Below are 21757 nucleotides of genomic sequence, written 5' to 3'. Positions count from 1 at the left end.
TGTATCCTTCAGATCCCTTTGTTTACTTTGCATACTGGTAATGTTGTCAACAACCCATTTTTGGAAATTGAAGGATTCCAGAGCACAGTTACGGGCAGTATTCAAAATTGTATTCGCAGAATCCCTACCCTACTTAGTGCCCACAGAGTTAGGGTTTTCTTCCTCCTTACACAGAGCGACATTCCTACTGTCTAAGCCCATAGGGTTAGAGTGAGGGTTTTCAGAGTTTCCTCCTTCTTCCTTTTCATCAACATTTTCATCCTTCTCACTCTCCATTTTTGTCTCAATATCCTTCCCCCTTTCCTCCTCCACATCACCATGCACCTTTGTTTCCACATTATCTATATCAACTCTCCTTTTTTTGTGGGTAGGGACATTAGGTTGATCCTCATCCAAATCAGAGTCTTTGCAGCTCTCAAAAATATGTGCATTGGTGATCAGGGGATCATCTTTGGTAGCCCTAGCCTTATCCTTCATATATTCATAAATGAGCAATATGAGCCCATGATAGGCTATAGGGTAAGAATTAGTCTTTTTAGCGTGATCAGCTAGACTCTCATTCAAAGAGGACGCTAAGTAATAAGGCAAGGAAATTTTAGCCCCCTTACGGAAGTGGTTAGGAATTGCAAAGTGATAGTTATAGATTTTAGTAAATCTACCGTCAATAGTGAGAAACTCCATTAGAACCCTTAAAAATTTTTGCCAACAGGGCTTTACTTGTTGGGGAATGTAGTAGGAGATCTTGTCTTTCTTAACAAGCTTGCCCTTCTCCTTCTCCGATTTCGGGAAGTTTTTGAATGCTTCAGCTGCATACTTCCAGTCTCTATAGAATTTAGTACCCTCCTTCTGAAGACCCGTGACCTCTGCAACCAGCTCCTCATCAATTTGCCATATCTCCCTGAAAAAGGTGACTCTGTTGTTATTCCAGCCTCTAGCAAAACCATATGACACCGAATTTTTGCTTTCGTGAAGCTTTTCCATATAATCAGTAAAGTCATATATCTATGAAGCCTTCTCCAGACTTTTCGTTCACTCTTCCATTTTTTGCATCCTGGGGGCTCATTCCTATTTAAATTACCACCCATTTTGACCAGCAAGTAGAAGTGCCCAAAGATGTAATTCACAGTCCACAGGTGTAGCCCCAAATTCTTGTATAAAATTCTGAAGTTACAAAATAGAGTCTCTTTCGTGGTTTTGAATCTTATGTTAATGGCCGCACAAAATGAGCATTTAATATTATAATCCCCCTCACACATATGATAATAGAAATGATGCCAAAAGGCAAACATTAACTGATAGTTAATCTGCCCCCAAAATCTGTCTTTGGAATCCGGTCCCTAGAAGATAATCATTATATTAGCTTGACCCATTGATGCGATCAAAAAATAATTGCTCTCTAACATCCCTTTTACAATTAGTTTCTCCAATATATTTAACATCATCCTCTAAATTGACCCCTTCATTAGCTAAGATATCCACTACCTTATTGCCTTCTCTTAGGGTATGAGATATGATAATACTAACATAGTTATTTAATAATTTTTTAGCACTTTCCACTAAGTTAGTAATATTCCAAGAGACGGAGCTTGTACCTTTGAGGGCCTGGATGATATTTAGGGAATCCCCTTCTAGCCAAATTTTTTTAAATTTGAATCCTTGAGCAAGCTGGAGGCTTTTTAGCATGGCCAGAGCTTTAGCCACATGATTATTTTGGACCCCCAAAGGAGACGCAATAGCTACAATGCAGACTCCTTGAGCATTTTTTATAACTCCTCCACCACAAGACTTCCCAGGGTTGCCTTTTGCCGCCCCATCAAAATTCACCTTTATCCAATCATGATCAGGAAAACGCCAAACAATATTATCTCTCCTATTCTTATTGTCAGATCTGCAGACTTTGTGTATTAGGTTCCATTCAGTGAGGATACCTTTTTCCATTTCATTCATATCAATAACAAACCATTGCTTATTATTCCTATGAGGAATATTTCAATGTTCTCTTTTATAGCCCTGCAAAAATTTTCAAAGACCACTTGAGAGGTGCACTTACCTTCCCTAAATATTTTGTTATTTCTCTCTTTCCAAATACCCCAACAGGTCATGGGGAGGGTCAAGGACCAAAGGTTCTTGATAAGATGGCATTTGGTAGGGAAATTCCATTGCCAGATAATATCCTTGAGACTCTTATTCATAACCCAATCAACTTTCCATTTCTCCCACAGCTTACTCCAAATTTCCCATGTAAATGAGCAATGAAAAAAAAGATGATCAACTGATTCTTCCTCTTTCTGGCAAAGCTCACACCTATTAGGGAATTTAAAGCCTCTTCGGACCAAATTGTCAATAGTAAGGGTCCTATTGTGAGTAGCAAGCCAAAAGAACATATTGACTTTAGGGATCAAAATGTTGCTCCAAACTTTACTCCATATGGGATCACTGGTCTGAGAAAGAGTGTTTTTGTAGGCAGAGGCAACCGTAAATTCACCTCTAGGATTACTTTTCTAGAGAAAAATATCATCATGGTCTTTGTTAAGAGAGAAAGACAGCAGCTCCTTCTAGAGCAGAGAAAATCTAGCATGTATAACATCAAGTTTCACCCATTTGTTTTCCTTCCAGTAGTCACACACCATAAGACCAAACCTCCCTTTACATTCCTCAATAAATTGACTATTGCCTTGATCAGAAAGAGCTTCACTCTTCATCCAAGGATCCTCCCAAAACCTTATTTTGTCACCTTTTCCAAGGACCCATACAGCGCCAGCTTTGGCCACTTTTATGGATTTGATGATACTATTCCAAATGAAGGATCCAATAAGGATGTCTTCAGAATTAAGGACCCCCTGGATAGGCTGATTCTGAATATATTGGTCAAACCAGATTTGATTCCAATCTTTCTTGGTATCATAAGCTCTCCATAATTGTTTTGCTAGGAGAGATTTATTAAAGGTTTTAAGAGCTTTAATCCCTAGCCCTCCTTTGTTCTTTGGTCTACAAACTTTGTCCCAAGCAACCAAGGATATCCTATTTTTTTCTTCAACTCCTGACCATAGAAATCTCTTCTGGATTCTTTCCAATGCTTCAGCAAATTTAGCCGGGATACCAAATAAGCTGAGAGCATAAACAGGGAGGTTCTGGAGTGTAGCTTGAAGGAGCTGCAATTTCCCGGCCTGAGATAAAATGGAACCTTTCCACCCAGCAAGTTTTTTGTTGAGTTTGTCAATAAGCATATTCCAGAAGGAGTTTGGGGGAACTAAACCCAAGGGAAGACCCAAGTAGGTGGAAGGAAGCATGTCCACCTTGCAACCAATAATTTTAAAACATATGAAGGTAGCATGTTAATTGGCTTCATCTAGTAAGATTATCTAGTTTTCTATATTGGAATTGTTTTCTTTTACATGATAAATGAATATGTATATATAAAATACAAGATATGAAGTTTTCTTCCTACAAGATATCAAATACAAATAATATCTTCCTTTTAAGAATGGAAAAAATTCATAGATTGATTAACAAATCTAAGTGCTACAAAGTACTTATATATTATTTCATAGAATAGACAAAAATTCCCAAAACTTGTCCTAGTGTAACCATACCAGTAGTGGTAAATCATAAGTCGTGAACTTAACCGAAATAAGTTCATACTTATTTGTTTATAACCTAAGAATAAGATTCAATAAAACACATTATTATTTTCTATAGATTCATTATTTATTTATTTTTGGCAAATTGCTACCTACGAGGTAGCTCCCATTCCATTAAACACAAAAAAAAGTTAACATAGAAATTGGCAGAGTGAAGACCACGATTCTTATTGCCTCAATGACCTCTTGCGCACGCTCAATCTTCTCTAAAGAAAACAAATTCATATTTACACGATTCTTAGTTCGTCATGTACTCAAATGTTTCCATGTTGTTCCTCCTCGAATACTTCCTCATTACAGCTATAGTATCAGTCATGTCCCTATTCTTGATAGCATCTTTAATGCTGACGACATTTGCCACCTATCCTTGGAAGGACTCCATTTTCTATCTCTTTAGGGCTCCCACAGCGGGATTCCGCAGGCTAGGTGCAACCAGTCGACAAACAACCTTCTCTGTCATCTTATGATCCCTAGTCGTCCTAGCTATGTTAATACACACGAACCTCTCCAACAGTTTGACATTATGTACATGGGGGCCGTCCAACACTTTTCTTCTAATGATCTTGTGGATGGTATCTTCTTCCACATCACTGGCGTAGTCAAAAACCTCTTTTAGCTGCACACCCACTGTGAGCATTTGTACTCGCAATCCGGGATGGAGATAAACTCCACTTCCCCCCTCACTTGACGCAGATCCTGCCATTATCACCTTTCATCGACTATCCTTTGTCTTTGTTCTCCTATAAATTAATTTTATAGACGGGAGCAAGTCCGTCAATCTACCATCTCAAGATATTACCGAATCCCGAAAATATCAATACTCAACCAGGTGAACACCAAGTGTTCCTGCTTTGTCCGCCATATCATTGTTCAAAGGCAATTTTGTTCCCTTACAATGTTTCATTTCTACAGTGGAGGTGTTTGGATGGAAATACCTTTAGTAAGAATTAATCCGCTACAGGCAGATGTGACATCCGAAATGATGGAGTAACAATCTTGGTCAATCGCACAATTAGATAGATTATCCGCATCTTTGTTCCCTTCACAAAATGTATGCTTTATTGTGTAGTCCATTTCCCCAATATTATCTCAGATCGCACTTAGCCACATTGTAGATTTTCAGATCGGGGCATTATCAGTAATGAGTGCTCAAATCATATTGAGGGAGTCACCTTTGATATCAATTTGTCGTAGGTTCTTTTTTCTGCATGATTTCATACTGTCAAGAAGAGCCACATATTCAACATCATTAAGGAATTTAACTGATCTAACCCACATTAGATTTCCTTTCTATGTTCTCTCTCTCTATATAAAAGTTGTTCTTTTTAACTCTATATTTTATTAAACTATAAAAAGTATTAGTTAACAAAATATCTAGGTATGCTGATGGATCTTCATATTAAATTTAGAATAAGAAAACTTCTTAGATGAAATTAAATCAATAACAATGTAAATAATATCTAGTGTTAAGATTATCTTTTAAGGGAAGCTCAATTGACAACAAGCTTGCGTCAGCCTCAAATCCTCCACAAAAGTAATTTAACACATGTGGAAACATCATACTTATAATCCTTTAGAAGTAAATATTATGTTGTTGCACACCTATTAAAATGTTTGCTAGCTCTTGGAAAAGAAGTGAAGGATCAATAACATGTGCATACCACAAGTATGATAGGAATTTATCAAGAAGACAAATCATAGACTAGGAAACCTTTTAAGCATCTCTTTAAGCTCCCATTAAGAGACCTAGTAAATAAATTCATCTACTTATCTTTATATTGAAACTAAATTCATCAATAAATTTTTTTTAAAAATTACAAACGTGCTTCCTCTTATGAAGAAATTTGAGCATCAAAAGTAGGAGTTTGACTGTAGACTTTATTTTCAATAGATTCAAAATCATAAGTCACCATAGTAAATCTAACTTCTCATATACTTCAACAATGGGAATATTGCGAAGCCTTATCTTTTGGAATTTTTTATTTGCAAGCTAGACTTTGAATTGTAATCCAAGCTTGAGTGTTTTGATTTGACTATCAAATTATTTTTGGTATCTTATAAAATCATCTTATTTTATTATGAGTTCACTATATTCATTCTCAAGGATACTTGTAAGCTTTGGGAAATATCCATATAAGATGTATGGTTAGTTGGATATTAGGAAGATGAATGACTATAGTAATTAGGATTATACTCTTCACCACACTATTTTGTAATTGTACCATAAGAAGGTGCCTATAAGGGATAAACCTTATAATGATAATTCTTATACCATGTCCTACAACAACTACAACATTCTATCATGAAGGATTGAGCTATAGCTCTTTTATATAAAAACATTTTTTATTTTATGAAAAATTACTATGTCACCAATAAAGAAGAGGAAATATATGTACCTTAACCACCAAATTCTACACCACTTGACTACATCTTTGATTCACCTTATAAGTCTTATAAAAATAACATAAATTTGGTTTCCAACAATGTATTCATAACCTTTTTGAGAGATAAAATTTTTAAAGCACATTGATCTCCAAGGCATTATATTGATCTTAAATTATTTTATTAATATAGTCTTCATGTGTTGCAATATGAGGATTATCACAACCTTAAATAAATATTATCCAACAATGGTGCCATTTGTGTTGGCTCCTCAAAAATATAATTCCATAAACCCTAAGTGTAATACCAAAACCTAATCTTTAGGATTATTATCAATGACTAAGTGTTGGTCTAATGATCAAATAGTGGTATGAGTGGCCCATTTCTTATGTGTGGCTAAAATCAACATCAATTAACAATTAACAACATGTGCTAATTGAAGGGAAATTTTCTTGACATTTCCAATACAAGATAATTAAAGAGAAATAAATGATAAATATTAGATTCCAATAGCTTACCAACAATGTTATAAATCCCTAAGGTTGTCACTAAACTCATATTAGTACTAGTTGTAAACAAGTCCAATAGAGCTCTAGTAAAAAGATAAACATTACATATACACCTTAAGATATTAGCATTATTGCTTCTTGATAATTGAATCTTCTTGGTTTTATATACACAAGTTCAAGATAGACAAAATATAAAACTAAAAATGATCTCTAAATCATAATACCAAGAGAACCTTGGACTAAAAATTGCTTGGATTTCTCACCAATCAATCCAATGCATATCATTTTACCAATAGAGTCAAATCTCATGGAGGGAGAGGAAACACACTTGTAATTCAACTAAGGATGTCGAGTTGTGCATGCATATGCAAATAGAAAGAATAAATATGTCACACAACTAAACGTACTTCAAATATCCATGTCAAAATAATGAGCCACCATATGCAATGAAAGATGACAATCACAAAGCTTTTGTAATTAATTAAAGTGCTACCATATTTTTATAATTATAATTACACTATGCCATAAAATGTGGCAAAATAAATATAGTAGCTAAGCTTAAAGGATCCCTTGAATTGTTAAAAATTATGATAGAGACATCTAATAATGGACAAAATTACCTAACAACATAGGTTCCTATAGTTTACAACATGTGTTCAAAATCCTCACAAGGCATAGACTTATAATGTTTGATGCCTAAAAATATAATACCGAGATTTAAATTGTTAAAATGACTCAAAGACCAACCCTTTGAATGTCAAATCTCAAACATATTTGACATACTTTAATCATGCTCATGGTTGTGAAATAATTTTATATAACTTAGTTTAATTAGGTTTCTAGGTTTAAAAATTTAATAGCCTTAGCTTTGTGGCATTAATGGGTGCAAGAGTCCTATAAAACATTGCATAATTATAAATCAATTCTAGTATGCTAAGGTTATATTCTAAAGTATTCCAAAGAGTCCACAAATTTTCTTAGGATTAGCCCTAATATAAACACATTAAATGCACCCATTCATTAGGTTTAATGATTGTTAACATCTTAGGCACAAACATATTATCAATCCTAGTTTAGTTGAGAGCTTGGTTGTAAAACCTAAAGGATTGATCTTTAGAGTTCCATAGACCTAAATTTCCTAATAACTTTGACTAATTTTTCCAATCAAGTTTGAACTTACAAACAACTAGCTTCCAACTATCATATATCTATGAACACATGAATGCGAAAATTCACACTAGCAAATTAGTGGATACATATTTAATTTGTGCATCAATAGTTATAAAATTCACTAGTACTTGACAAAAATGTGGAAACTTTATAAATTTTGATATGTTGAGGCTTTTAGCTCCAAAAGTATTATAACATTATGAATAAAAGCATACCATAGACATGAAATCATGAAAATTTAAACTTATTATAACTCTCAAGGTTCAATATTGGCATGTGATTAAATTTTTAATCTTATACAAATGTGGATGTTACTCTATAAGTATGAGTACTCTTCCTCTCAACAAATTTAAATGTAATGGGTTTTCTTCAATTGGTATTATTTGTGGCACAATGATTAGATTCATGGTATTGCATAGAGAAATTATCAATATTTAAGGTTCTCAAAGGTTTCGTGAGTTCTTAAAACCCATCATTGGGTGTTTTGGCACTTCGTGAACCTAGGAAGAGATTCTCAATAAAGAAATTATTTTAAAAGGAAAAGATGTTTTAGGCCATTAAGTTTATGCAATGAAGGATAAGATGGGTGAAATTGGAGGATGAAACCTATAGACATATGACTCTCAGTTCTAACCATATATATGGAGGAATGAAACTATATTTCTCATACTTTATTGGTAGAGAACAAGAATTATGAGTTGGTTTTTGTGCATAAGACCATTAGGGGAAATGAAGATGACTTTATCTGTTCCTTATTTTACATTTTTATTTTCTTTTTCATTGACTTTTTGGTATAATTTATAAATTTAGTCTTTATGCTCACAAGAAACATTTAATTTACTTTCTTTAGTCTTATAGTCATAACAAATGTCCTTGATAGTGTCCAATAATTTTCAAAGTGTCTATGGTGGTTTGTCCGGCCCTGTGGGCTCTATTAGCCTTCATGTTGGGTAGATGGGATTAGGTCTCCTTGGTGAAGCTTTTTGTAGGATGCTTGGTAAGCTAGGACTTGTTGTAGACTATGCCCTATTAGGGTTTTGTGCTCTGAGGCCTTGGAAGGTAGGATTTTGACCCTAAGATTTTTTGTTGATAATAGGTGTTTTAGGCATTTGTTATTGCAAATTTATGTGGAAGACAATGTTCCTTTTGGTGTTGGTTCTTAACTATCAACAGTGGATTGGCTCTGGATGTGTGCTGAGGATTGGTTAGCCAATAGGACACTAAATAGAGAGGGCTTTACCTCCTTTCTTCCTACTTTGGTGGTGGACTCTAACTTTCTGTCATGGATGTTGCCTCTTTCATGGGTTTTTTCTTATGCCCCCTTAAGCCCCAATCATTTGGTGAGCTCTTTTGGAGTGACTCCCTCATGACTTCATACTCAAAGTTTCGGCTGGGATCTTTTTTGTCCTGGACTATGGGAGAAGGTCACTTCTCTCATGTTATTTCTTATTGGGCCTTTGGTCCCCCAAGGTAATGCTAACAATGGACCTATAGAGGTGGTCCAGGTTGTTTTGTTTGTAGGGTTATCTACCAATCAAAAGTTTAGGGATGCCTTTCAAAACCCTATGAGTTTATTTGTGTTATCCCACTCAATGGTTACTCTATTTAACACTTTCTTGATTAGGCTAGGTGTTTCTTGTATCACAAGTTTCTTAGGTTTCTCAAGATTATTGTGGCCTCCCTCTTTATTGGAGCTACAAGGTGGTCCAACTAGTAAGAGGTTGCAGAATGCCTTTCAAAATCCGTTGTTTGTTTGCTATTCCCTTGGCTACATCAATTCTAGTGTAAGGGGGTAGTTCAAGGAGATGGTTTGGGGTTCCTTTCTAAACCCCTCTATTTTGATTAGGTAGTTTTGGTGTGTTGGAACCCTTGTCTTACGAGTTTTTTGCTCCAGTCAAAAGCATCCTTTCAATAAAGGTCTTGTCTTCTTTTGGTGTTTTCTTGGTGGTCTCACTACTTGTGAGTCCCTCCCTTTTGTGTACCTATATGGTGTTTTTGTTATGGTTTGGGCCTCTCCTAGTTCTATCTAATAATTTAACTTTCAAAGTGTCCACAAGAATGCTATTTGTTATGTTTAGAGCAACACATAAATGTGTATAATTGTCTTATGCTAATTTTTCACTTATATCAAATTATTCTATGTATATGTTAAACTAATTTCCTAGATAAATAAGAAAACCTTCACATTATTGACCATGAAGAAAATTGTGATCGTAAAGTGGACCATAATAATTATGCTTTGGGATATCCTCATAATATTTAATAAAACAATCCTAGGTACATGAGGAGGTGACATTTTAAAGTGATAACCTTAAATAAATTTATAGAAGTATGGGAAGAGGAACAAACGTGGTTTGTATCCAGATGATCTTGATCCATATGTGTATATAAAACCTAGTAATATTCAATATTGTTAGATTGTGTATGCAATAAAAAAAACTTAGTGAGCAACCAAAAAATTTCCCCTATCTTTTACATCATCAACATGAATCATATTATTACTAATGAGATATATGATATTATGCTTGAATACCATATGTAAGTATATGTATGGTGTTCATTAACTCTATGTAAATTGTAGATGGATCATTCATTATAGATAATCCTCTAGAGGAATCTAATAGATTAATGGGGTTAAGGCTCACCAAATTATTAGAAAGGTTTGAAGAACATTATCCAACGGTTTGCTAATATTTGTAAGTTTCCTAGGCCCTTAATATTTGAATGATGCAAAATTAGATGTAGACATTCAAGTGGAACTAGATGTAGATTCTTTCTTGTCTTTCCCTTTTCAAAATGTATAATTCATTTTACATTTTTCACTCATCTTCTAGTCTACATAAAAAAATACCATGAAGAATGCATATTAAAGTAAAATATAATAATGAGAAAATTAATATATTAAAGTAAATTTTAGAAGATTAGGAACAAGAATATGGCTCAGAGAATACCCATGTCCTTTCTTGATGTTCTCTCTTGTTTCTAGTCTTCTAAATTTTGACTAATAAACATAAAAAAAAATTACTAACATCTACATTAACATTATAATAAAAATATGGGGCGGCCAAAGGTAACCCTGGGTTGGCTAGATGTAGGGGACTATTATAATGGTATGCTCATTTCAGTGGTGGCACTCCCCTTGGGAACCCTATCCAACCACCTCGCTGAAGCCATTGGGGCTTTCCCAGGCCTAAATCTTTCTATGCAACATAATTTTAAAAATGTTTGGATAGCTCGGGAGATTCCAAGAATATAATACATTATCTCAAAGGTATTTCTAAGCCATCATGGAAAATGGAAGGATGGATAAATAAGGATAGGGGTATCATTAAATATTTTGAGAAATGTGTTATTTCCCATATTTTTAGGGAATCAAATGTTGTGGCCGATTATCTTGCCAATAAAGGTATTGGCAGTGCGAGACAAGTGACATGGGCCAAGGAAGATAGGGTGGAAACTGAATTCAACAGGCTAATTTTCCATGACAAAATTTGATGCAAAATTATTTCCTTTAAGGATAATAAGTAAGGAGGCATTTATCATAAGAACTGATTCTAGAAAGATCACCCTCCTTTTCTACTTGGCACGCGCTGGTAGTGGGTGGATTAATTTTTGCACGAAGGTTTGGCACCCTTTGTGGGTTGCCATTTCACCTGCTTGGGCCTTTCTCCTCAGTTTGTTCACTGCTAATTTTCCGAGCTCCAGGGTTAATTTCATAGTGGGGGCGCTAGAAAGTGGGTTGAGCCTCCAAAATGTGAGCATCTGAAGAAAAATCAGGACATGTAGAAGTTGCTCGAGAAAGGGGGTATTGTCCCTTACATTGAAAGATTGCAGGGAGTTAACAAAGATTTCACTGGGTATTTTGAGACACGCTGGAGGGATGAGACCATTATCCTACATGGCTGCAAGGTGATAGTGGATGAAAATTTGATTGCAGAAGTCACTGACCTTTCTTCTGATGGTACCGCGATGCAAAAAAATTCTAAAACTGAGAAGGAAAGGGAGAAGATGGTGAAGAAGACTTCTAGTTATTATGACATTGGTGTTCTCAAAGACATATGGGCTTAGCTCCTCAATGTACTTATGGAATATCTCACCCTTGATGGGTGATTTACTAGGGTTTATGGTCATCATTTTGTTTTGTTAAATCATTTTAGACATCGTATTAGGGTCTCTTTTCCTTTTTACTTGTTGTCTTCCCTCCAAGCTAGCTTCAGAGACCATAAGAAGAATCTGACTAAGTACCCTATCCTTCATGAAGGGTTGCTTGTCTTAATTGATGCCCATTTTTTAGCCCTCCTTGCCCCTTCTCCATACATACCTACCTCCTCTAGTGATCATACCAGTGCTGGGGAGTCAGAAAATGAGGAGTCCAATTCTGACTCAGAGGATGAGGCTTTTTCTCCTCCCAAGAAAGCTAAAATTGAAAAGACCCCAAAGGCTAAACCTATTTTGGGTAAGGGTAAGAAAGTTTTGAAGCAAGTTGTTATTTCCTATTATTCTACCTTTGCAGGTAATGATTCTCTTTCCTCCAGTGGCTAAAAGGTGACTTTTAGGGCTGAGGAGTCTAGTAAGAGTGCCAACCTGGATCCTAGAATTCAAATCAATAAGATCCCTCCTCCACCTCCACATTAGGATATCAACAAAGGTACTAGGTCTGATGCTCAGGGGGACCTTAATGCTAACTACCCGGAGCTCAATTCTAAGAGGGATGACTATTTGGATATTTTGGGTATGGCATGGGATCATGCCATTGACACCTTCAGCCTTTTTAAATGGCTCTTTCATGAACTTAAGGAGGTTAAATTAAACCAAAGGGCGATGAGAAACAAGTTAGAGGCTATGACTACTCCCACTCGTCATGACAGTTTGAATGGTGGAGCTCAATGGACCAAGGATGAGAAAAAGTTTGTTGTGGCTTGCATCAACAAAGTTTTTGAAGCTATTGATCACATGAAAAAAGGGTTTGGGGATAGATTCATCCAAATGGAGGAGAATTACAAGAAGATTCAGGCCACCCTTATGACCATAATGTCTAACAGTCACCAAATTGTTAAGCAGATGCTGATGCGATGAACATTATGGTGAATAATCTTGATAGTGCTCAACAAGACAAGATGTTGGTTACCCTAGAGGAGGATAAAGACTAGAATTAGGGGGATTCTAGCCCTTGTAAGAGGACTTGGGGGAATATGAAGAGGAAAGCTGCTTCCCAGACTATGGATTATCGGGAGTTAAGGTCTAATGCTAATAAAATGAGTCAATTGGAGGCTGAGGTTGCAGAGACCTTAAAGAGCCTCATGTAGTTTTTGTTATTTTAGTTCCTGGTTCGTCGTTGCTGGTTTTTGGTGCTTTTGGGATTTTGCTAGTTTTTTTGGCTGCAGTTTATATTTATCTATCTTCAGCAGCCTGTTTTGTCTTGTTTTTCTGTTCTGGGTTTAAAGTTTCTAAAGCCTTTCGAACAAATCGATTTTCTTAATATCCTTCGATCAAGAGAACGATACTTGTAGATTTTGCATATTCTGCATCATGGCATTCTCTCGAACAGTTCCCGTGCCTGTCAATGCTTACACACTTTGCGTACATGTCTACGAGGGCAATCACAGCTACAACATTCCACAAATTCTAAAGCTTCGATTTCGGCACTAGCTGGCAAGGCGCTAGAAAGGGTTGCAGATTCTTGCGCTACACTTGCTAATCACATTTTGGTAAAGCTACTCAATCCTTTTCAACAAAATGTATTGGTCATCTATATCGTACAATGGTAGCATTCCATGAGATCACATTATCCAGTGAAACAGTTCACATGCCTTGTCTATGCTTCCACATTTTGAATACATGATGTCTACCACAGCATTTCTAACTGAAATGTATGATCATATACCCCCTTCCACTACGCTTCGATGGATGTCCATACCCTGTTTCAAAGCTACCATTCTGGCACAAGGCCCAAGTATCTTGGCAGATAGAAACTGATTGGTTAAAGCAGGAAAATAATTTGAACTACAACATTAACGACGTCACCATTTGTACTGCATCACTGTTTGGACGGACGAACATCTGCTAACAGGAACCGTGAACGAAAAGATGAACGGATTTCAGTGGGACCCACACCCGCCACCTAAGCTAGTGGATGTTATTAACATATTTATGTTTGATAAATTTATGTAAAAGATGTCAAAAGTTATCATTCTTGAGATTCTTGAGGTTCTTATGTTTTACTAGATTTGTAATATGAGTAAAATAAATATCTTAAAATAATATCTCTTAGTATATTTTAAATATTTTATTTAAAAAATATGTTAGTAAATAAAATAATAGCATATAATTATATAATATTTATTAATGTTTTAAAATAAAATAATTTTAAAAAATATAAAATAATAAAAATAATAAACAAAATTATTTAAAAAAATTATATATAATAATTAAAATAATAAATAATTATTTATTTTAATAAATAAATAATAATAATTAATATTTTTTAAAATTATGTAAATAATATAACAAGTAAAAGTATTTTTTGATAAAATAGAAAATAATAAATTAGAAATTCTATGAATTGTGGAAATCTTATATTGATAAGAAAATAATACTATTAACATAGTTATGTAGATCATAATTTTAAATGAATCTTCCAAAAGAGATAAAAGTTAATATTCGTATGCTATTCAAACTGAAAGGATCTTGTTCAATTAGAACTTCAAACTAATTTAATAGGAAGCAACTGCGATTTTTTCATTTCAACTCCGAAGCCCATTTCCACATCAATATATTTAGATTCTATGAAAAGACCCTTTGAAGGGAGGAGTAAACAACTCTTTTTCTCTTTAGGACTAAATACTGCACTCACTTAGATGAAATCAATAATAAAAGACATGCTTCAGATTTAACTCAGAATGGGCTTTCAACATTTTTCCCCGCACACAGAAGACTTTCCTGAAATTTGGGCCTTTCTTCTTGCTCGACTTCCAAACCTTTTCTCCTGCAAATTTAGATACAATTAGAGATCAGCAGTTCACATATTAAATTGATTGAGGAGATTTTCTAATCATCAAGTATGGCTTCACAAGGTTTAATCTACTTCGTGATAAAAAATATTCCTTTCTAAAGAAACAGATTTTCTCAAGGAAATTCACACAATTGTTAAACGATTACATAACTTTCCTAAGTGGAATAAATGCTAAGCAGTAGTTTCGACAGATGAAACTACAAGAAATCTATTCAGATGTTATTTACCGTTTTGATCTCTGAATAACCGCGAGTGTCTGTATTTGTGAATTCAGGCTTCTTGTTTGTGAGAGTCGAATTGTTAGCGCATTTGCCATTTTTAATGCAACCCAACACCATGTTAGCGGTGTCAATGCCTGTTGATATAACAAAGGCCTCGTGAGTGAAGGATTTTAATATACATAGAACTGGATTACAATACTAAAAGTGGGTGGTCTGTTACCTGCTAGATAGGCACCATGCACAAATCCATTATACTTTTGACTGGTATGTTCGCCAGTGAAGAATACAGGACCAACTGGTGCCTGCAAAAACCAGTAACGCTGTTATACAGGCTATGGAAAATTTCTATCCAAGAAAAGAAATGAGTAAATTGAATTTAAAGATTATAGAGCTGGGCATTTTGAGTGAACAACCTTTAACTCGTGAAACTCTTGCACAGAGACACCAATTGGCCAGTTTGAATACGTTCCCTTGTAAAAACGGTCGTGTCCCCATTTGGGAATCAAGATATCAGTCATCTCTGGAATGCCATTGCCAAACATCTTTCTTAAAACCTCCATGATCTCAGCTTTAGTCTCCTCCTCAGGCTGCTGTTCTATCCTTCGGGCTTCCTCGTCTTGTACAGTTACCATAAGAAGGTTTCCTCCAGGATACTCGTTTTCCAGGTGCTGTCACAGTAACCAACTATGTCATGCAAAGAATGTAAAACTAAAATGAAAGTCAAGAATTTGAGAAAAAGAGTATTACCTGCCAGAAATTGTAGTACCCTCTTTTCTCATGGGTGTACATGAAGAACTCGGTTCCTGGTCCTCCAGTTGGCCAGAATTTGTAAGGGAACTTCATGAAGATCTTGCAGTAGATCACCATATCCCATTTGTATATTGCCAGTAGTTTCCATATCTGCCACATATATATAGAAAATCAAAAACCCTAACATGTCTTAACTTTGAATTAACTTTTTAAATGTGAAACAGTAATTCTTACGGGCAGATCGGGTTTAAACTCAATAAGCTTTGTCTGCAGCACTCCCACGCTAACAGATACAATGGTGTTCTTTGCAGTGTAAACTGACCCATCCTCTGTGGAGACATTCACGCCACTGCCACTATACTCGATTTTACTCACCACCTGCAACACAATGTTTATTGAATATTTTCATTGTAACCTTAAAACAGGTTGAGACAAAGAAAATGAAGAGAGAAGCAACCTTGTTGAGTTTGAGGCGCTTGTCGATTATGTCTCCATTTTTAGACTTGAGAAATCGCTTAGCCAATTGATGCACAACATGTTCGTATCCTCGACTGTCTGCTATAAAGTAACTGTCATCGCCAAAGTCTTCGAACGTTGCAATGGGCTCCACATTCATTAAGCTCGTTACGCGCGGAGGTTCTGCACGCAAAAAGCCCACCACCTCCAATTTTTTAACTTTGTTAAAAATAGAATACAAGATATATAAGTCACGTCGTTAAATAACAACCTGCAATTTCGAAGTCGTAGAAGAAGAAGTCGATGGCCATCTCCAAAGGAGTAGTTGGAATACTGCATTGCAAAAACTCAAAACCATTCAAATCCCTTTTGTCTGTGTTACCTGCAATGTAGAATATGCTTAAATGAATATACTTACTGCCCGAAAACGCGCTGAGACGCTAAGATTGAGATGTCGTCCTCTCCATTTGCCGTAAATGTTTCCGATAGATTTGCACTGAAATCCGACGACTCAGTCGCTTTCTCAAACGGCCCCGCCACCACCGATTGCGGCAATAAGCTTCCCCTGTACATCTTCAACTTTATTTTGAAAACAAAAATAATAATCATGGAAAAAAAACTTACTTCTGATCATAGATATTGTAGCTGAGATTATAATTTATTAATTAGACGTAGAGGAAAAGTGAACTTACTCCTGATCATAGATATTGTAGCTGAGATTACTCCAATCAGACTTGAAGTTCCGGAGATTGTATTTCTGAGCAAGAGGCCAAATGGGATTCACGTTCTCTGCCGACCCTACGCCTTCCACCCAGTTGGCACCCATCTCAACAGTGTACCCTCCCACTGTCTTCTTCTGCATTCTTCCCCCAATTCTGTTCGTCGCCTCCAATATTATAAAATCTGTCACTCCTTTCTCAGACAATCTCTTCGCCGCCATTATTCCTGCCTCAAAAATTATAGCCAACCAAAAAAAAAATCAATCCACATGCAAATGATAACCATTATTATCTAAACCTAAAATACGAAACAAGTACAGAACGTAGTTATGCACCAAAGCCTACCGGACATGCCAGCGCCCACAATAATGGTAGTACAAGTGGCGGCATCGCCATTAATGGAAAATGATAAGCAAAGCAACCATATTGCCAAAATGTGGCGAAACGCTATATTAGCCAAACCCATTGTATGCTGCAGCTAATTTTTCTTGCAATTCCCTTACTCTTGGCTGCTATTTGTAGATGAAATTGCAGGGTGTTATTCAGAAATTTTCAGGGGGAAGGGATATATGCACGTTTTAGATGATGAAAAACCTTATCTTGTTTAAGGACCGCACAAAATACTAAATCTCCTTTATGGCTTTTCAGTGCTGAGTGTGGAGATAACAATGACACTAGAAACAATTATGTTTTGGACTAACTGATCAACGAATATTTGAACAGTGGTCTGAGCGCAAGGAAAACGTGAACTAGTTTTAGGTCAGTGGAAGTTGATTAAAAAAATTCGATGAAGCTCCGAAAAGATAAGTGATGGGGTATGTTTGATTCTCTACTTCATGTCTTTACTGTAGTTTACAGGCTGCCAACTTTTTTCATATAATTCATTATAACTGATTACAAACACGCTCGGCAGCTTTTGTCGTTTCCTCTGTAATTTGGTGTATGGCATATTGGAGGCACATTGGATCATAAATAATAATCAAATGTTTAAAACTTCTGTTCGATTTTGAATCTTAATTAATTATTAATATTTATGTATTCAATATGTTCGATAGACATCGGCATAATTTAAAATTTAAGAAATTCGTAATAGTACATTTAAAATAAGGTAGATTTAATATGAAAGATAATGTATGAATTTAAATATACTTTTGTATTTATCTCGATTGAGATATGATAGTTTGATTAAACATCATTTTTAAACATTAAATATAATTAATTTAATATGTTTTATCTTATAAATTATAATGATAATAATGTTGATGTTGCATAAAATTGATATATTTATTTTTTAAATTTCAACGTGTTTAGAAATCAAAACATTTTGAAAATTTTATGTGAATCAATCTTTAATATTTTGAAATTAATTTTATGCATGTGATTTATCCTTTTTTTTTCTAGATGTGGATTTGATTCTATTATCAATATTTTTTTACATTTTAGTACAATGTGGAGTGGAATACTAAAATGTGTATCACTTTTTTACTTAATGGAGCCACTCAAACAAACAAATTAATTCATTTTTTAGTTTTTGTCAATTATAACAATGTCTCATATTTTAAATAATTGTTAATTAATATAAATATCAACGTATCTATAGACTAATATCTCTCACTATATTTTAAATAGATGCATTTAAAATATTTATGTTAATTTGTTGAGTATATAATTATTTTTGTATAAACCATTTGTCTGATTCCTCTTCCCATCATAGAGGGACATTTAAGGTTGAACCAATGTGGTTCCGTGATCAAAACTTCATCCCATTGCTGAAAAATTGGTGGCAGAATTCTCCCTATATGGAAGGGACTAAGATATACAAGTTGGTCAAAAAATTGCAGCTACTCAAAATCAAGATCAAAGATTGGAACATCAATATCTTCCATGAGAAGACTAGGCTTCAGTCAAAATTATCTATGATTAATGATTTTATAATCCAAAATGGCATGGATGCTCAGTCCTTTGCTCAGGAAAAGGATCTTAGGAGTTCTTTAGAAGAAGTAATTCTTAGAGAAGAAATTTATTGGAAACAAAAATCTCGAGAAACTTGGCTTGCAACTGGGGACCAGAACACCAAGTTCTTTCATGCCTCCACTAAACTTAGACACCTTAAGAACAAAATAGTTCAAATTGACTCTATGAATGGAAGGCTTGAGGATGAGAGTGAGATAGCCATGGAAGTTGTCTCTTTCTTCTCACATCTGTTAACTAAGCAGCAAGTTCAATATTCTTATATACTTCTGCAATCCATCCCTAATTGTGTATCTAAGGCAGATAATAATATTCTTATGGCTCCTTTCACTCTGAAGGAGCTCAAGGAGGTAATTTTTTCTATGGCCCCAGATAAAGCCTCGAGGCTAGATGGATTCACCATGCTCTTCTTTCAAAAATATCGGGACTTCATGGGAAATGATATATTATTAGCTCTAGAGGAAGCCATAATACACAAAACCATGCTAAAAGAGCTTAATCATACTTGGATTGCCCTTATCCCAAAGAAAGATAATCCTAAAACTTTTGCGGATTTCTGCCCTATCTCGCTTTGTAATTCTCTCTAGAAAATCTTTACCAAAGCAATATCTATTCGGCTAGCTAAGGTTCTCCCTAAAATTATTTCAAAAGAGCAAGGGGGCTTTGTCCCTGGTAGAGAAACCCCGGAAGGTGCCATTTTGGCCCATGAAATATTGCACTCTATCAGGTTACATAACGAATTTTCTATGGTTCTCAAATTAGATATGATGAAAGCATATGACCGGGTTGACTGGGATTTCCCTCCATTGTCCTCATCAAATTTGGCTTTCATAAAAATTGGGTAAAATGGATTCAGGCTTGCATTTCTTCTCCCTCATTTTCGATTATCATCAATGGATCTCCTAGAGGCTTCTTTTCATCCTCTAGAGGCATTAAAAAAGGGGATCCTCTCTCCCCCTTTCTATTTATCTTAATGGCAGAGGGTCTCAGTGGATCAATAATTCATGCTAGACATGTGGGAACTTGGAAAGGCATCTCCTTTAATGATGGAAATGATCCTTACACACATAATCTTTTTGCAGATGACACTCTTCTTTTTAGGGAAGCCTCTATCATCGAAGCTCGGGTTATTAAGAAAATCATTGATGACTATTCCGTGGCTTCTAGACAATTAATTAATCTAGCAAAATCTAAAATCTTCTTTTTAAAAGTTTCTCCATTAGTCCAACATCATCTTCTTAGTGTTTGGGGCTTTTCAATGGGGGAGTTCCCTTGTCAATATCTTAGAGTTCCCTTCTTCTCAGAGGCTGAGAAGCACCATTTTTGGGACAAGAATATTTCTGCAATCTCCCAATGGATCCTATCATGGAAACATAAATGGTTATCCCTGTCTAGAAAGCTACTCATGATAAAATCAGTCTTGAATGCCATCCCTATTTAATTGATGTCAGTTCTTAGTATGCCTATGAGATCAATAGAGGAACTTCAGTCTATTTTGAGGGATTTTCTATAGGCAGATAATGTCACTGAAAAGAAGAAATTGCCCCTTCTTGCTTGGAGTAAGGTTTGCCCTCCTAAACCCATCCAGGGTGTAGGAATTAGAGATCTACCCTTGCAAAATAAAGCATTGGGTGCGAAACTTCTTTGGAAGTGTTGGCATATGCACACTCCAATGAGACATTGTAGGTGATTGAAGGTTTTGTCATTGATGGCAACCTTACAATCCTATGGCACCGGCAAGGCATTACACCGACAAGATAGTTCACCGGCACTAGCAAGATCAAACTCTACACTGGCACTCAGACCACCGGCACCGGCAGAGAAAGGAAGCATACCGACATAGAGGCCGACAAGATTTTTGTTATATTATATTTTGTTTATTATTGTAAAATCTTTTGTAAGCCGACTTGGCATCATTGTAAAATGACTCTTATATAAGAGAGATCATTGTAGAACATTTAAATGTAAGTAAGGAAGATAGAAGATTGTATTTAGGCGAATTAAGGCAGACCTATTATGCGAAATATGGGTTAAGGGTTTATGTAAGAAGCAGAGCAGAAACCGGTACTGGATCTGGCATTATAGATGCTATTCTGAAGTAGTACAAGATACTGGATTTATATAATCCATCATTGTAAGTCAATGAGACTTCCCATTTTGTGTTTGAGTAGTGAGCTCTAGGCAGTTGGCCTTCCTGCATGTGTAGGCCCCTCTTGTAGCAGTAATATTCTCTTATTGGCCAGTAAGTGAATATTGTGGATCACAAATCCCACCGAGGTTTTTCCCACACCGGGTTTCCTCGTTAAATCCTTGTGGCATGGTGTGCTTTTCATGTGGATGCTTTTAATTCTGTTTGTTACATTATTTCTTGCATACCGGTACACTGTTATAATATGTTCTACATGTTTTAAGTTAAGAAATTCAATTCACCGGTTAGATACCGATTCACCCCCCCCCCCTCTCAGTATCTGTGGGAATCCTAACAATTGGTATCAAAGCCAAGTTCTCTATTTTCAGAAGCCTAACAGCTTGAGGAAGATCTTGACATCGGTAGAGATGGAAAATCTGATGAAGCAACTTGAAGGAGCTCTCTCAGACTGTGATACAGAAAAATTGAAAAATATCAAACTAGAAGATGATCTAAAGGTTGCTTGGGATATCATTCAAGCACTTCAAGAGAATCTTACTATTGCAAGAAATAAGAGAAGAGAACTTTGTGAAAAGATGCAAAATGAGAATGATGAAAAGGAATCACCTAATGATATGATAAACAAGCTGAAACAAGAGAACATGACAACAAAGAATGAGATGCAGGATATGACTATGAGATTCTGTAAGGAAATTGAAGATAGGAAGAAGAATGAAGAAGAATTGACCAGAAGACTAAGTGATGCAGCAAATGAAAACACAAGACTTAGCTATGAAA

At 35.5% G+C, this 21757-nt stretch overlaps 1 protein-coding gene across 1 annotated transcript; it reads right to left on the bottom strand.

Moving 5' to 3' along the window:
* Positions 1-14478: 14478 nt before the first annotated feature.
* LOC131030462 (polyamine oxidase 7) lies at positions 14479-17345 on the bottom strand. The gene is made up of 11 exons (XM_057961297.2): positions 17206-17345; positions 16834-17086; positions 16560-16706; positions 16413-16474; positions 16143-16324; positions 15920-16063; positions 15683-15835; positions 15349-15603; positions 15156-15237; positions 14942-15069; positions 14479-14687 (listed from the first exon to the last, which is right to left on the bottom strand). The coding sequence occupies exons 1-11, from the start codon at positions 17324-17326 to the stop codon at positions 14610-14612; spliced, it is 1605 nt and encodes a 534-aa protein (XP_057817280.2). The 5' UTR covers positions 17327-17345; the 3' UTR covers positions 14479-14609.
* Positions 17346-21757: the final 4412 nt, after the last annotated feature.

Source organism: Cryptomeria japonica, chromosome 7, assembly GCF_030272615.1.
Source record: "Cryptomeria japonica chromosome 7, Sugi_1.0, whole genome shotgun sequence".
In the NCBI taxonomy this organism is placed as follows: Eukaryota; Viridiplantae; Streptophyta; class Pinopsida; order Cupressales; family Cupressaceae; genus Cryptomeria; species Cryptomeria japonica.
Note: the sequence above shows the minus strand (reverse complement) of the source record. Positions and strands in the feature narration are given on the sequence as shown.

Coding starts and splice junctions, on each gene's coding strand:
- LOC131030462 (XM_057961297.2), bottom strand. CDS start 17,326: ATGGGTTTGGCTAATATAGCGTTTCGCCACATTTTGGCAATATGGTTG. Junction 15,238..15,348: donor AAGAGTTTCACGAGTTAAAG/GTTGTTCACTCA, acceptor TGGTTTTTGCAG/GCACCAGTTGGTCCTGTATT. Junction 15,070..15,155: donor GCATGGTGCCTATCTAGCAG/GTAACAGACCAC, acceptor TTATATCAACAG/GCATTGACACCGCTAACATG.